At 41.2% G+C, this 16,064-nt stretch overlaps 1 protein-coding gene across 1 annotated transcript; it reads left to right on the top strand.

Moving 5' to 3' along the window:
- The first annotated feature begins 4,039 nt into the window (after positions 1–4,039).
- Positions 4,040–11,059, top strand: LOC133918469 (protein STRUBBELIG-RECEPTOR FAMILY 3-like). The gene is made up of 17 exons (XM_062362354.1): positions 4,040–4,538; positions 5,447–5,576; positions 5,653–5,721; positions 5,890–5,955; positions 6,035–6,106; positions 6,203–6,274; positions 6,355–6,426; positions 6,501–6,566; positions 7,431–7,496; positions 7,664–8,061; positions 8,147–8,203; positions 8,302–8,666; positions 8,744–9,012; positions 9,127–9,265; positions 9,764–9,903; positions 10,038–10,194; positions 10,580–11,059. The coding sequence occupies exons 1-17, from the start codon at positions 4,427–4,429 to the stop codon at positions 10,664–10,666; spliced, it is 2,337 nt and encodes a 778-aa protein (XP_062218338.1). The 5' UTR covers positions 4,040–4,426; the 3' UTR covers positions 10,667–11,059.
- Positions 11,060–16,064: the final 5,005 nt, after the last annotated feature.

The following is a 16,064-nucleotide window of genomic DNA, read 5'->3' as shown; positions in this document are numbered from 1 at the left end:
CCAGTTACGAACCAAAAATAGTATATTTACGCTTCACAAAATAGGTCAGTTACTACGAATATATATAGTCGTAACTTGATACCTTCTCTGGTTGTAACTTGGTATCTTCTCCGGTCGTAATTATGTACCTTTTATCATGTGATCGTAACTTGTTCACCTCTACATACACCAGTTATGATCCCAAAAGCAGTATAGTTACGATTCATAAAATAGATCAATTACTATAAAGCAATATCATACTGTAATTGTATAATGATCCTAAAACTTTATCAAAATATAGCCTTCATGGTCCCCTTCGCTTTGGCCATTCTAGATCGTAGGAGTGAAGCTTCCATGGCAGAGGAGGCTTCGTCTACGCAGCCAAGCCCCACGGCCTCCCGCCTGATCCGTTGTATCACCAAGCTAGGTGCTCTCTCGCACCCTTTGCCACGCCATGCCTCCTTCTCCTTGTGTGCATGTGTAGCTCTATACGCCTCTCTGGCATCGGTTGATTTGAGAAGCTATGGTGGGGTGGCACAGGTAGAGCGATGATCATGGACAAGGGCGAGCTGGAAAGCATCAACGAGGGGAGCTTATGATCGACATGCACGCAGCTACAGCAGGCCATGTCCGATGCCGATGGTGTTGGCCAGAGAAGGTTCTAGGTATGGATTGGAGCAGGAAGTGCGACGATCCGGCTCGATCGACCGTAGTGGCACAGCGCAAGTCTGGTATGAGCCTAGGCACAAAATAGACTTGCCATATATATATATATATATATATATATATATATATATTTTGTACATACTCCCTCTCTAATAGATGTTAAAATAAATATATACATCTTAAAAAGTAGTATATACATTTTAAAAAACTATATACTTCACTTATAAAAAAGTATATATATTTTAATTATAACGTGATCGACTATGATTGAAAGGGAGTATGTACACCCTCGAAATATTCATGTTGTACAATCACAAATGCTGTACATTCATGTGTGTGTGTGTGTATATATATATATATATATATATATATATATATATATATATATATATATATATATATATATATATATATATATATACTAGTTTGGTGCTAATTTTGCTAGTGGTACAATGAATGTTTCCAGGTAATTGCGCACTGAAATCATGCACAGCATTTGTGATTGTAGATTTGACTGTTGGGTTTGCTTGTTGATGTGTCTGAAAGGGTGTGACACGCCTGCTGATCGAACCGCTCCCTGAAGCAATCTGTGATTAACTGATGGTTTATTTGTTGATTCAGAACTACCCTCTCTTATTAAAAATACATAATATTTTTTAATTTTTATGATCTTCGATATGCAACTTTGCTAACTATTTTCTATTAGAATATAGTTAAAATGTATAATAAAAAATATTTTTATAAAAGTAATTTTTAAAACAGATATATACGGATAATTTTTATGTTTTTAAACTAAATGTTGAAAACTATTTATAATCAAAGTTTTACACGTTTAACTGAATCTTGATTAAAACGTTGATCGGATGGAGTACAAGAGTATGCACCGAATGCAAAAAGTTACACCTTTTGACTGAATAGTTATTTGTATCATTATACCATTGCTGATTCGAGAGACGCAATAGATAAAGAGGAGTTTATTTTTGTTAATCAGAAAAGTTAAAAAAGTGTTACGACTGTCAATTATTCAGCTGATTTTGTTATCGTTTCTCACCGATACCACTAGTACAGCTTTTGACAAAGTCAGTTCGGTGCCTGACTGTCTTCCTGCGCTATGCTCTCGGCTAGGACTGGGATATTGGGATGAGACAATCCTTTGAAAAGGCTCTGAATCAGATATGTTTTGCCTCAACATTGTGTAATGGCAACTATTTCGACGAAAACTTGCGTTATCTGTTGGATTTTTCTGTTCTCACGTGTATTCTGTTAATGTTTTGTGGGTCGCTATGAACCTACAGCTGCTTCAAAAATTAAAGATGTGAAGTTGCATGCGGTGCTGAATTTACAGACACGGTACAAGTGCTTCGTGAATCCCCTGCCCCGTGACTGATGAATAGTACTGCACTACTGCTCACCTCCATTGATTCCACGAGATGAGCATCTTGAAGCGAAGCATGCAAGGGTCCATTGGATGGAATCTGTCAGGAAATTTTGCGGTAACTATATCACCAGCTCCGGCCCAGCGAAATTCTCAGCCGGCAAATTCTAAACGCATCTCATACTCAGTATCAGTGATTCAGTGTTCATCGCGGTAATATTCCTAGAGCTGCAATCCTGGGGCACTTCAGATAAACAGAAAGAGAGATCATTTTATATATTTCTTTATGTTATCGTCTGGTACAATACGACTGTATATGATTGCACCACATCGTGCTAATCAACTATGTGACATTACATCATGATGAGGCAACTTTTGTAATTTACACGTAGGGGCTGGCCCACTACTTTTTCGCAGATAATAGAAACCCTCTGACCTTTCTAATAATTTTTTTCATGAATGAGGAAGATGAAGAAGAAATAAGAGAGTAGGAAGAAGAGAAAGATGGTCTTCCTACTTTGTTTCTCCGTATCCGTTACTGTTTACACGAGATCGTACCTTATGCTATTAATTATCAACACGTTTGCTTGATAAGAAACAGATGCGACAGACTTGTTATTGATTGGCCTTGGACCCTCTCCTGACCTAACGTGTCTTCATCAGGTTCCCTATCGCGCCACTTTAGGAAAAAAAAAAAGGTGCAAGATAAGGATGGCTAATCACTTCTCATTCTAAGTAATGCTTACTAGGACTTAGGAGCGAGGATGATATGCTTCAAGTGTGTTTTTGTTTCTGTAGGCCAAGGTCGATCGTGACGTGTCATGGATGGGTGTCTCTGTCGAACCACTGTTTTATTAGGTTTTTCTAGGCTTGAAAGTGGCAGGTGCTTCACGGCCAAGGCAAATCTTTCAAAGCTGCTGCCACGTTGCCTTGTTACTAGATAGATATTGATGGAAAATTTAAGTTTATGCCATTAGTTCAATTGCCATTTTGATTTTTGTCATAGTTTTTTGAATTATTAGGTTTATGATACTGGTTCATAAAAAATCATTGCTTCATATCATTAGTTGGCGCGATTAGATAAAAAATTTATTCGGTTTATGCCACTGATACGGTCTTTCTCAATGAAGTTTGGAGTTAATTTTAAATTTGTCTATTGTTGGTTGGCCTCGTTAATTCTCGGCAGGTGTTCTTCTCGTAAATCTAGCTCTATATCAGTCATGACTGCTTGGTGTGCCTGCTTGGCTGCTTGCGGGGGAGGGGCCGGGCCATGTGACGCGATGCCGCGCTGCATCCTCACGCCGATCGCCTCGCACATTCTCTCCGTCCTCACGAGAGAAATTTTGAAGATTTTTCTTGCGATAGTACGGTAGCATTTGATCCGAATTGGTTGCTGAGCATAAGCAAATTACTACGATATTTGGTGGATAATGACACAACGATATGCAAAAGAATCAATAGAGATCTATTTCAGACGATGGTATCAGACAGTATCAATAGAACTTTGTTCAAACAGATATGTTGTGCTAGTAACACGCTCCATTCCTGACGGTGCCCTGAATTGCAAAACGTCCGAATTCCCAACGGATCCAACGGAGCTCCACGTCAGCAAGGCCCCACCCCGCTCCCCTGCCTGGAGTTCCATTCAATGTGCCGTGAGAATAAAAATGCCAAGGAAAATCAAGCCTTGCCTTGGGTAGGTAGTAAAAACTTACACATGGATGGAATCTCAGATTTACTTATTTGTTATGATAAGTTAGAATTTTTTATGGTAAGTGACGTATCGATTGATTATGAGATATTTGTGATAATCTTATTAATCTTTAAGTTTTATAATATCTATCTTTAATAAACGTTAGCGTGAGTGTGTGCTGTGTGTTCTATCAGGGTTTAAAAAAATGCCAAACGAATTCCCTTTCCTTTCCGGCTTTTCCCACACACAAATCACAACCCCTTTCTCTTTCCTTTCCCTCACCGCTCACCAGTCAGCACTCATTTCTCTCTCCACCTTTTCACGCCCGTTGCTTACTCACGCTCCCCTCTCTCTCTAAACTTCGCCGCCACTCCCAGTCTCTCTCTACCTAAAAAAACAAAAACTCCCAGTCTCTCTCTCTCTCTCTCTCTTCTCCTTAGAGCTAGATTCTGGAAGCCAACAAAAACAGACGGAAGCAGAGCGAACTGAGAAAGAATCGTGCTCCGAAAAGCAAACCCCTGCAGGCTACCCAGCTCCTCCCTCTCTCTCTCTCTCTCTCTCTCTCTCTCTCTCTCTCTCTCGATCTACGCAAGCCTCGGTCTCCGCGATCGCTGCGGCGGTTGCTCCTGCCTCCTGGGCGCCGGCGAGCTCGCTGATGCTTGCGCGGTGCTCCGAGACGCCGGCGGTGCGCTAGTCCGAGCCCCGAGCGAGCGATGCGGGCTGGGGGCGACCGCCTCGGGCCCGGGGTTCCGGTCCTCCTACTCCTGCTGATCGCCGCGGCGGCATTGCCGCGTGGGGCGCTAGCGGCCACCGACACCGCCGATGGTACGCGCGTCTCCCTCTAGTTGGTTGAACTCTACCACGAGTTGTCTGCGCGGGTTGCGCACTTGTGCTAGTTTCGGTTGCTTGGTTGGATTCTACTCTTTGCGTGGTGATGGCTCGAGTTTTACTGCTCTGGAGAGTGGTGAATTTCATCTGCGGAGTGTGGGCGAAAAGGCGGGATTCATTTTGATGATGTATTATTGCACTGGGGTTTGGGTGGGTGGAGAGAAATGTGGATTGATCTGGTTGCGCTGGTTGATTCATTCAGTTTGCTTGTGCGGATTCATGGCGTACTCGTGTCGTACTTCAGGAGTTGATGGCGCCGTTGAATTTGTTCCTGCCTGCCTGCCTGTGGAAGCAACAAAGTGATGATACGCGGCAATTGGGATGTGCTTTTGGGTGTGGAGACCGAGAGGGATGTTTATGGTTCTGGAGGGACGTTTGTGGCCTCAGCTTCGTATATTATCAATTTATCATCCTTCGACTATAGCAATTTGGGATGAGCACGACTGCTCCCTATAGATTCAGTGGCTGTTGAAAATAGTGCAGGATAAAGAGATGGATGATTGGTGAGGTTACTTGTGGTAGAATGAGAACTTGATCTTAGTCGAGCTTACAGTCTCGGTCGTTGATAAGTGTTAACACAGGCAGAGGTTTGAGTGGCAGAGAGTTGGGTGAATGCTAAATGAGTGATTTTCATGGCAATGTTCTACTACTCGTTTTATTGCGGTGCTGCATTCTGTTTACAGTAGTTCAATTGACGAAGCATTTAACAAATAAAGACCTGTATTATAAATGCAGAGTAATTTGATTGAGTATCTTATAATGTATATTGATTTGGTGTGGTTGCATATTAGGGAAGCGTTCGTTGTGTTACTAATGCCTTGTTTTTGCTTTCCTTTTACATGCAGTTTCTGCTATAAATGGATTTTATGCCGCACTTGGATCACCAAAGCTGCCTGGATGGTCTGCGAGTGCAGGAGATCCCTGTGGTGAAAGTTGGCAGGGTGTCACATGTACCGGCTCAAGTATAACCTCAATGTATGTCAGTTCCTTCTATATGATCCCTTTCTTTGGGCTTTTATATTTTGTGCTTTTATCATCTCGTTGTTTGTAGAGTTTTCAATGCTGCAAATTTGGGAGGACAGCTAGGCAGCCTAGGGAACTTCACTTCAATAACTGAAATGTAAGGGCAGTGTCTTTGCAATTTTGCTTGCTCATGGTTGATGGTTGTACCAATTCTACTGTACTTTTTCAACAGGTTAACAGCGAGCATTTATATACTGGTAGAAGTTATGTTGTGTTTGTATTCTGATCAAGCTTTGTGATTGTTTTGCTTTTCTTTTTGTTGTAGAAATCTTAGCAACAATTATATTGGTGGAACTATACCGGAAGATCTACCTCTCACACTGCAGAATTTGTATGTGTTATTCTTCCTCTAGAAATTTCATTAGTTGCGATAAGATGATGGGATGATCATTTGTTCCTTGCTGGTGCAGCTTTCTCTCGGATAACCAACTCACTGGAAGCATCCCGATGTCATTATCAAAACTCCATAGTCTAACAGCAATGTAATTCTTTTTCTTTCCTTCCTAAACAAAAGAGCCACACCGTGTTGTTTTCTACTTTCGTCTATGAACTGTCTCAAGATCTGTCTTTTTTCACAGGTCACTGAATGGTAACCATCTAGATGGAAAATTGCCAGATGCTTTTGATTCACTCACAGGACTTGTAAATCTGTAAGATCTTCATCTCTCCCTCTCTCTCTCCCCTCTCTCTCTCTGCACACTGGTTGATGACATCTAGCCTTTCATCACAGGGATATTTCTTTCAACAACTTCAGTGGCCCATTACCACCTTCATTGGGAAGCTTGACATCACTAACTACATTGTAATTCTACAACTGTTTTCTTGTCTTGTTTCCCGCTTATTTTTTACTTATTCGTTCATGATTTGCTATTTCAGTCACATGCAAGATAATCAACTATCTGGGACCCTTAGTGTCTTGCAGAATCTCCCCCTCAAAGATTTGTATGCTCACACTCTCTTCTCTGTTGTCAGTTAACTGGTTCCCTTATATTAGAGCACCATAATCTACAAATTAGGCAGAGCACCTGCAATTATTTGATCAGTTACTTGATAGTAATAAAAACATTGACTGCTTCACAGTAATATTTATTAGGCCTATCGTATAGAATTCAAAGTATGAGTTATGATGACTGATCAACTTAAAATTCTAGACTTGCAATGTAACAATATATACGACTGCTTCAAATTTCTGCTTTATTTAGCAAAGTCATCTCGAATTTCCTTGGCAAATGTTTTAGCAATTAAGTATTCTTTAAGGTTTTCACAACATTTGGCTCCAGGAGTATAATGCACTCTGTAGTCTTTGTAAAAAGAAATTAAAAAACTCGACCGACCTAGGAGGAACTAGGTGGCACTATATTAAGAAGAAATAGGCACTCAAATTCGAGTTGAAGAGGACTCAAATTTGAGCTAGCCTCAGTTCCTGTCTTTGTAAAAAGATAATACACCTTTACCACAGTTTTGCTAGTTGGAAAAAACAGTTGATAAAACAAGTTATTTCACTGTCTCTTATTGGAGACCTTTGCTAATATAATTGCACTAGTTCTGCTTTGTGGTCCAGTAACTGCTAAGGACAATGGATACATCAATGTTGTTTTTTCCAACCAGATTTCTACAAACAAACACCAGCCTGTATCATGAATCATATGCCGACATCCCTTTCACATGATGCATGTGCTATATACTTGACTTGGTGTAAATCCAATTCATGATGAAAACACTATCAGTATAATTTGTTATCCTAAATAATCTGCTATGCATACAATATCTGTGGGTCTGTCTGATTATTTATTTACCTTGAAACAGAAATGTAGAGAATAATTTGTTTTCTGGACCAGTTCCTCCGAAGCTGCTCAACATACCAAACTTCAAGTAAGAAACCTTTTCCTTTACCTATTGCAGATTTCTTGATATTATTCACATAATGTTTTTTCTTCTCCAACATAAACATCATTTTCTGTACTTTATACTTTTCTGTACTTTGATGATTGGGTGAATTATATATAACTCATAAAGTGACTAACTGCTTTTGCCTACAGAAATGATGGGAACCCATTTAATTCCAGCATAACTCCCTCAACCCCTCCCTCTTCAACTCCTACAGGCTCTACACCAACACAAACACCATCATCCTCTTCAGGAGCTCCTCCACCATCTAGTACACCCTCAAACTCTTCTGGTGGATCTACTGCACGAGACAGCAGCTCTCCATCATCCAAGAAACACAAGTCTTCAACCCTCAGAATCGTTGGATATGTTCTTCTTGCCATTGTGCTATTCATAGTTATAGTGCTGCTATTAATATTCTGCCTGTCCAAGTACCAAGAGAGACAGAGACGTGACTATGCCACAAGTCAGGTGGGGAGGGTGCGTCAGAGGGTAGAGGAGCCAAAAATCAAGGAAGCTTCAGTGCAGTCAAGGAATGATGCTAAAAAAGGTCAACATTCATTTACTATTCTCTAATGTATTTTTGTGTTTTCTTCTGTTGCTTTCGTATCATAATGCATGGTTCTCACTAACAGGTTCAGCTGAGATTCCTGATAGGAAGCAGGCTCGTGAAATAAATTTAGCAGTACCAGGTATAGATGCTCGCAAGATGCAAATCTGACCAATCAATTCTTAATGCTATTCACCTGTCGAATTATAGATGTATATAATAATTATAAACTGTTCGCAGCTGCACATGAGAAGCCTCCTGAAAAGAGAAAAGAGCATGTAATTAATTTGGAGCGAACAGAATCGGAGATCTTTGCTGCAGCACCTCCACCACCACCTCCACCACTGCTGCCACCGCCACCTCCACCACCGCCACCTCCGCCACCAACACCACCTCCACAACCTACTGTTGAAACAGTAACTGTAAATCCCATTTTCAGGCCAGAAAAAAGAGTTAGCACTCCACCAAGGACAGGTCCCTCGACATCTGCAGCATCCTTTTCTGTTGCATCACTTCAGCAATATACAAATAGTTTCAAGGAGCGAAATTTGTTAAGAGAGAGTAGGTTGGGAAAAGTGTATCTGGCAGAACTTCCTGAAGGCAAAGTATGTATCAAGTATTACTTCTTTTACTAAGGGGACTTTATGCTGAAAATAAGGTGATCTTCTTTTGTCCTATGCAGTCACTGGAAGTTATGAAGATCGACAACGCTAATGGAAGAATACCAGTAGATGACTTTCTAGAGCTTGTTGCGCGTATATCAGATATTAGACACCCTGACATTCTTGAGCTTGTTGGATACTGTGCGGAATATGGACAACGGTTACTTGTCTACAACCACTTCAGTAGAAAAACACTACATGATGTACTACACGAAGGAGAGGATCTAGATGATGCATTATCCTGGAATGCTCGCCTCCACGTTGCTCTTGATGCAGCAAAAGCCTTAGAGTAAGCTATATTCAACTTAAATATTATGTTCATGAACTTGTGTGTGTTTAATCTAGCTTGTCAAGAGACGGCCAGTCACAGTATTTATATTTCCTAATTACTCTCTTCTTTCAGGTACCTCCATGTCACCTGTGAACCTCAAGTTGTGCATCAGAATTTTGAACCAGCCAATGTGCTCCTTGACAATGGATGCTCAGTACGTGTTGCTGAATGTGGACTGGCAGAACTGATGTTGTCAAATTCTGTTACACAGGTAGTATCTTCTATCTGATGTAGACCATGTGGTTTTGATGCTTCAGCTTTGTCGTAATCAATAATGAAATTGTGACTAAAACAGCTGACTCAGGTTATGTTTCTTTACAATTGGAACCGTCTGTTTGCTGCATAGTTTGTGTTTTCTTTTCTGAAGATCATAATCCTTTAGTCACTGGTTATCAGACAATGAACTCATAGAGCATAACAACTTCACAAACATGCTTGCATACCATCCAAACCTGAAGAATACTGATGCATGTATATCTAAGCGCTCTGAATCCGTGGCAGCAATCGGGTCTGTGCCAATGATTTCCTTCCAAACTTGGTTAGCCTTTGCCACATTTTAACTATTGTACGCCATGAACTGTTGGAAGAAAGAATTGGAAATTGACTTATCCACAGATGTAGATTATTTGATGACCATTTATACTTGTTTCTGTACTTCTGTTGGATATTAATTTGAAACACCTTACAACAGTGTTCCTTTTGATCTCAGTTATCAGGTCGCATGCGGGCTCTATTCAATTATGAAGCACCTGAAATCCATGAATCTGGGGCTTTTACTGATCGAAGTGATGTTTATAGTTTTGGTGTGGTGATGCTAGAACTTCTTACAGGCCGTAAACCATACGACAGGTCAGAGATCCACCGTAACATGCATGTTAATCAGGAGCCTTTTGTCATTGTTTAAATCACTTCTCTCCAAAAAAAAAAAGTATCTGAATGAACTCTCTCATTTTACTTAACTTTTTTTATGTTGGAATATGCAGTTCTCGCCCGCGTGCTGAACAACATCTTGTTAGATGGGCTGGTTCTCAGCTTCATGACATTGAGTCCCTGTCAAAGATGGTCGATCCTTCTATTCGAGGAGAGTGTTCTGAGATGCTGTTATCACGTTTTGCAGACATCATCAGTCGATGTATTCTGGTAATTCTATCTGTTGAGCTAATACATGATAATGCATGTGCTGCTTTCTTAGCACATCTTTTAGGTTCTACATGCTCAGATTTTTCATTCAAAGTTATTTAATTAGGGCAGAGCCATCATAATCAGTCAGATTAACTTGCAGCAGTTTACTCATATTAGGGAATTAATAATATTATGAAGGTCAAAAGCGTATTTCAGTCATATGTCAAGTTATTCTATTGCATGTGTCTGTTTTGTAATTTTTGATATTTCATCACATTCAGGTGAAGTACTTGTTTATCTATTCACTATTATATTCTGGTTGTATTTAGCTTTTTTTTTCTCAGAACACCAAGATGAGATGAATTTATGGGTCATGTGACTGATCTGAAAATTTCTTATGCAGCCGGAACCAGAGTTCAGGCCGCCAATGTCTGAAATCGTCCAGGACCTAGCTAGGATTGTAGGTGCTACTGGTGAGGAATCAAAGTGACAAATCAAGGAGGGACAGTACATCTGTCAGCTCGTGCAACTAGTGAGACGCTCAGTGAATACATCTTTAGCGCATTTTGAGGGGCACCCGGACGGCATTTATATTGGATGAGATTGTCGGCTAGTGTACATGTCATTTTGGAGCCTCATTTACTTGAAAGGTGGTAGTGGTAGTGTGGTACAGCCAGTGTGGAGATGTGGCTTCTCTTTGTTGCCGAGCAGATTCCTATGCTTCTCTAGACATGATTATTTCACCTGTAGGCTGTATCTCTTGTAACTAATTCTAATTTTTGGTTAATTTATTACATTATAGCTAGTGATGTTCATATGATGTTTTTTAGCATGTTTTGAGCCTCATCTTTCTCTTCAGAAAAATAAATAGCATTGCTAACTCCATATGGTTTGTTGATCTTAGAAGTCTAAAATAAATAGCATTGCTACCTCCATATGGTTTGTTAATCTTAGAAGTCTACTATTATGGAGATTGTGTGCAGAGGCAGATGAGCTCACTTGGCATGGATATGTTCATGGTCATGGTGTCTTCTGCCGCTCTGGACATGCAGATCCTCCTCCTTGAAGAAAAAGTACTGTATTAGGTATGGCTCGTGCACTTGGCTCGTGCTGTCTTTCCTTCGTGTGATTTCATCAAGTCGTAGAATAAATTATGGCTATGCTACGTATGTTTGTCATTTTACTGTTATATTTACTTCTAGTTGTCCGAGACTTTTCGACTGCTTTCCTCTTTATTTCAAGCTTATAGTGGTAAAGGAAAATTTGATTCTAGTACCAGAAGTCTATTTTGGCTTAGATTTGTAATGCTTTGAATTAATAATAGCATCCTTTTGCCTTTCAGAGGAAAGAAAAAATTGATTGCATAACTTTGAGAAAAACATAGTCCTTCCTCTCCAATTGGGGAACTGTTTGGTGACTAAACTCATTACTTACTTTAGTGGAGTAATGAACTCCTAGACGTTGTTTTCAGACCACTTTTCTAGGAAGACGACTGGCTTGAACTTTGAACACAATTTGGGTCGATCTGTGCACTCTACAACCATGAGAATCGCAAACTCCTCAAGGACAGTGACAAGTGGTCATCCGTTTGGCCACAGGAGTCGAGAAGGAGCAGTTTATCATGCCATGTGGGTGGTGGCAACCGGCAACTGGGCAAATAGTGTAAATGTGCAACGTACTTCACATTTTTGTGAGGCTGGCGAGAGTTCTCAGGCAGAGGCTCTGCCAAGTGCCAACCCCTCGCTTTCTCCCCCCTAAACCTCAGCCAGGAAAATACTATCATAATATAATATTGTTTAGGTCTTATGTCTCTAGTGGTCCATATTTTGATCAGGATGCCGGACATAGCGTTCCTGATTTAGGTATGCTGGTCCACAGCTATCACATTGTTCTGTGGTTGCCGTTGAAACGAATCAGGATACATTGAACAGTTTCCCATCAGCGAGGTATCTAAAGTCACCCAACCGCAACAAATAATTGAGAACTTTCTAGAATAGTGGCGGACATGACAAAGTCATAGAGGTGGGAGCTGATCTTCTTCTTCCTCCTTCGCCTCATCTTCTTCTTCTCCTCTTGCAAAAAATGAAGGGGGGGGGGGGGGGGGGGCTTGAGCCCCTCCTGCGCCCTCTGAATATCCACCGCTGTTCTAGAAGAATGTGATCATATGCATTGCTGAGTAATAGCAGTACAGTGCATAGCAGATCAGGGATCACAAAATTTCATGAATACTTTGAGGATTTCTTTTTTTACTTTCTATACCTGTCCCAAATGTAACTAAATTTACAATGAATCACATAGCAGTCTGGCTTTTATTCACCAGAGTTATTATAGTCCCTTTCACTATCATGCATATATTTGTAGATTGCACTTGGTTACCGAATAATGGAATCCTGATTCCGCATATCTCTGATACCATAGTCTCGCAGGACAGCAGGAACCACTTTCTGTTATGGAGTCGAACTTACTCCTTGGTTTTGTTCATGATGGGCTGTCGATACGGTAAGCACAGGAAGTTCCACGCTGAAAGTTACGTGGAACTGCATGCGGAAACGTCTGAACCACAAACGAATCTATCACTTCATTGCATGCGCGAGTGGGTGTCCTGTTGTTGCCATGCCTTCACTGCATGCATCCCACATTGAATCGGATGACACAGCAATGCATATGATGGTGAGTGGAATTAGATTTTTTTTTTTGGGGTGAGAAATGCTGCGGCGATCATACGACTGCTAGCATTGCAGCACAAGGTTTATGCCACGACTGCTGATCTATTTCCCAACCTATTTTGCTTCATTTTCTTATCCATCTTTGATTCTTTTCAGTATAGTGGTATGCATAATGAAGCAGGTTTCGATTTCTCGTCTAGAAAAACAAAGGCAGGGAACTGCGGGCGAAGTTTGTTTTGCCCGATCTAGTAGATTTCTCAGCAGAAGGGAGCAAAGTGGAAAGGGAGGAAGAAAGAGGTCAGCGATGAGCCATTCAGAAAATCGAGGACAGAGAGGACATTTCCAATATTGATGCACGTGCGTGCGGCTATGGGATTTACTGTGCCTCCTCCCATTCCCGAGGCAACTACCTGTCCCTGACACAATGACGACCTGCGTGTCAGCCTGCCAAACAGGTGGACGAAAATTAACAAACTTGCAGCCCCCCTACGGCGCATCGGGATCGCACCCATCACCGACGCGCCGGTCCACTCGCTCATGGACAAGGCAACTATTCAGCCAAGGAAGGCAATGTTAGCCCGGCAATAATGTTAGCCCACGCCGGGCGCCACCTGACCGGACGAACACGAAATTTCTATTAGTCATATGGACGTATAGTTTAAATGGATTGTTTATTTGTGTTGAGAATTGTATTAGAGAAATAGTAAAAAATTATAAAATATAAAAAAAATTAACGAACAAAGAAATATTAGATAGACTGTACGTGTATAAAAATATATAGAATTACATTTTCCTTATCAGACTCTTTCAGACTAGGAGGAGCCGTGAGCCGTCTGCGTCGCCACCACACCAATGCCTCGGCGCCCGCTCACCTGCCCCGCGAGTTCACAGCCCTGCCCCCTCGCGCCGTTGCCCCTTGCCGGCCCCAAGCCGAGCCCGAGCTGCCCGACACCGCGCCGTGATGCGCGCGCGCGGGGGCATGCCGAGATATTTCGCGCGCGATCACCACACACGCGCGGGCCCCCGGGTACTCCTGGACCGGTCGGCGCCGAACGGTCCGGTGGTGGTGACGAGTGGTGGATCGTGTTGGGGCCGGGATCACCGGTCACTTGGGCGGTCGGGCTTGCTTCGCGTGCGCGAGCTCGCCGAGTCGGGTGTGCGCGCGGCTCACGACTCACAACTTGTGGACGGCTACGGCTAGGCAGCATGGGGAGACGGTTATCCAATTAGCGGGTGCGCGCGTGCAAACGTACGTATTTTGGCTTTTTTTAGAACGCTAGTACTCGCTTCGTTCAAAAATATAAAGCATATTTTGTTTAAAATTTTATTAAAAGTAAATCTTAACTGTTAATTTTTTATAATATATTATCAATTACTATAAAATCAACATCATGTTAAAAGTACATTGAAATACTAATTTATTAAAATAAAGTTTGTATACCTAATATAGATATAATTTCACTAATTTTCGGTCAAAATTTACGATGTTTCAATTTTTCAAAATAAAATCTGTCTTATATTATGCAAATGGAGGGAGTATTTTACTGTAGCTTGTAGAGTTGTGGAGATTAAAAAAAAACTAGGCAAGTTACAAATGCAACAAGCAGGAAACAGACTACACCTGTATGCATGCTGATCAGTCTAATGAGAAGTTCCAGATAGCCGACCAAATTCGTTTTTAAGATGCAAATACGCAGTGCTGGTATGTTACGGCAACCAAGATAGAATAAACATATGTGAAAAGCTCGGCTAGCTCCACGATAAGACGGTCACTGAAGGCAGCCGAATGTTCTAACGCTAGACCAAGTCATTGGCAGCAAGAGTTTCTACAGCGACAAGATAAGTTTAAGAGGGGACGGGTCGTGCCCCGACGCCAGCGCGCGACGTGTAATCTTGCTAATGAAATATCCATATAAATTGGTACCTAATATAAAATGTAGTTGCTATACGATTTCTACATAAATTGTTACAAATATTTAATAAAGTTGCTACATAGTCCCTACAAATTGTTACTAAATATATTATTGAAGTTGCTGCGAAATACTCGCTCACGTTGTTACACAGTATTCATATAAGATATTGTCATTGTGTTGGATTTTTAAAATTTCTACATAAATTGTGTTACACAGTTTTTACGAAGTTGCTACCATATATTCACTCAAGTTGCTACCAGATACAAACAATAGCAAATTCTAAGTCACTATACAGTATCTACATAAGTTACTATCGAACATTTATCAAAGCTACTACCAAATATTTACTGAAGCTGCTGCTCAATTTTCACATAAATTGCTCCGAACTTTCACAGAGGTTGCCACTAAACATGCATTGAAGTTGCTATCTATTAGCTACTCGTTGCAAGCGTTGGCACGGTGAGGAGGTCATGGCGCCGTCGGCTGCTGCGATGGCAAGAAAGTACGCAGCGAGGTGGCCAAGGGCGAGGGCAGGGACGACGTACGTTGGAGGAGCATCGCGTGAGGAATAAAGAACGGGTGGCCGAGCAAGATCAGGAAAGCGTGCATGCATAAATGGAAGAGGAGAGGGGTCGATTGTCTGGTTGGCAGCTGCACGACTTAGGATCTGTTTTTTTAGTTCAGAAATCAGAAGCTTAAATAAATAGTTTTGCTGAAAAGTATCTTTTAAAGAAAGCAGAAGTCTATTTTAAAAATAAACTAAAAGCTGAGAAGCTTATTGAGAATAGTTTTCTAAGAAATAGTGTGTTGAGAAGTCAAAAATTTGTTGTAAAATTCAACAGCTAAAATCAAAAATAGCTTTTCAGAAAACCAAAAGAACATCTTTTTAAAGAAAAAAATAAAAATCCAAACAAACAAACCTTAACGTGATCCTGTTCGACGGAGTACTTGGCTTGCTCAGCTCCAAGAAGATATCCTCAGAGATCTGAACCTAGATATATAAACACTATTTTGGCCAGACGTACTTGTCTAGGATTTAATTAAATAAGTCGTATGGCGGGCTATCGCTGAAAATAATGGTACAGTGATTAGCCCGCGAGATTATAGATTTATAGTCCACAAGTTTCGACCACACTTGTGAAGGAGTGTATCGCGGATAGCTAGGTTAAGTTCGAGTAGATATTTGGCTGGTCTCAGCATGCAGTCGACACTGGTCCATTCCCTCCATAGGTAAGATCGAGGAGATATTTCTAGTTTCTTCGCCATGACGTGTCTGCCAGAAGAAGATTAGTTTACGAAGGCACGCACG

The sequence above is a fragment of the Phragmites australis genome, chromosome 5, assembly GCF_958298935.1.
Source record: "Phragmites australis chromosome 5, lpPhrAust1.1, whole genome shotgun sequence".
Taxonomy (NCBI): domain Eukaryota; kingdom Viridiplantae; phylum Streptophyta; class Magnoliopsida; order Poales; family Poaceae; genus Phragmites; species Phragmites australis.
Note: the sequence above shows the minus strand (reverse complement) of the source record. Positions and strands in the feature narration are given on the sequence as shown.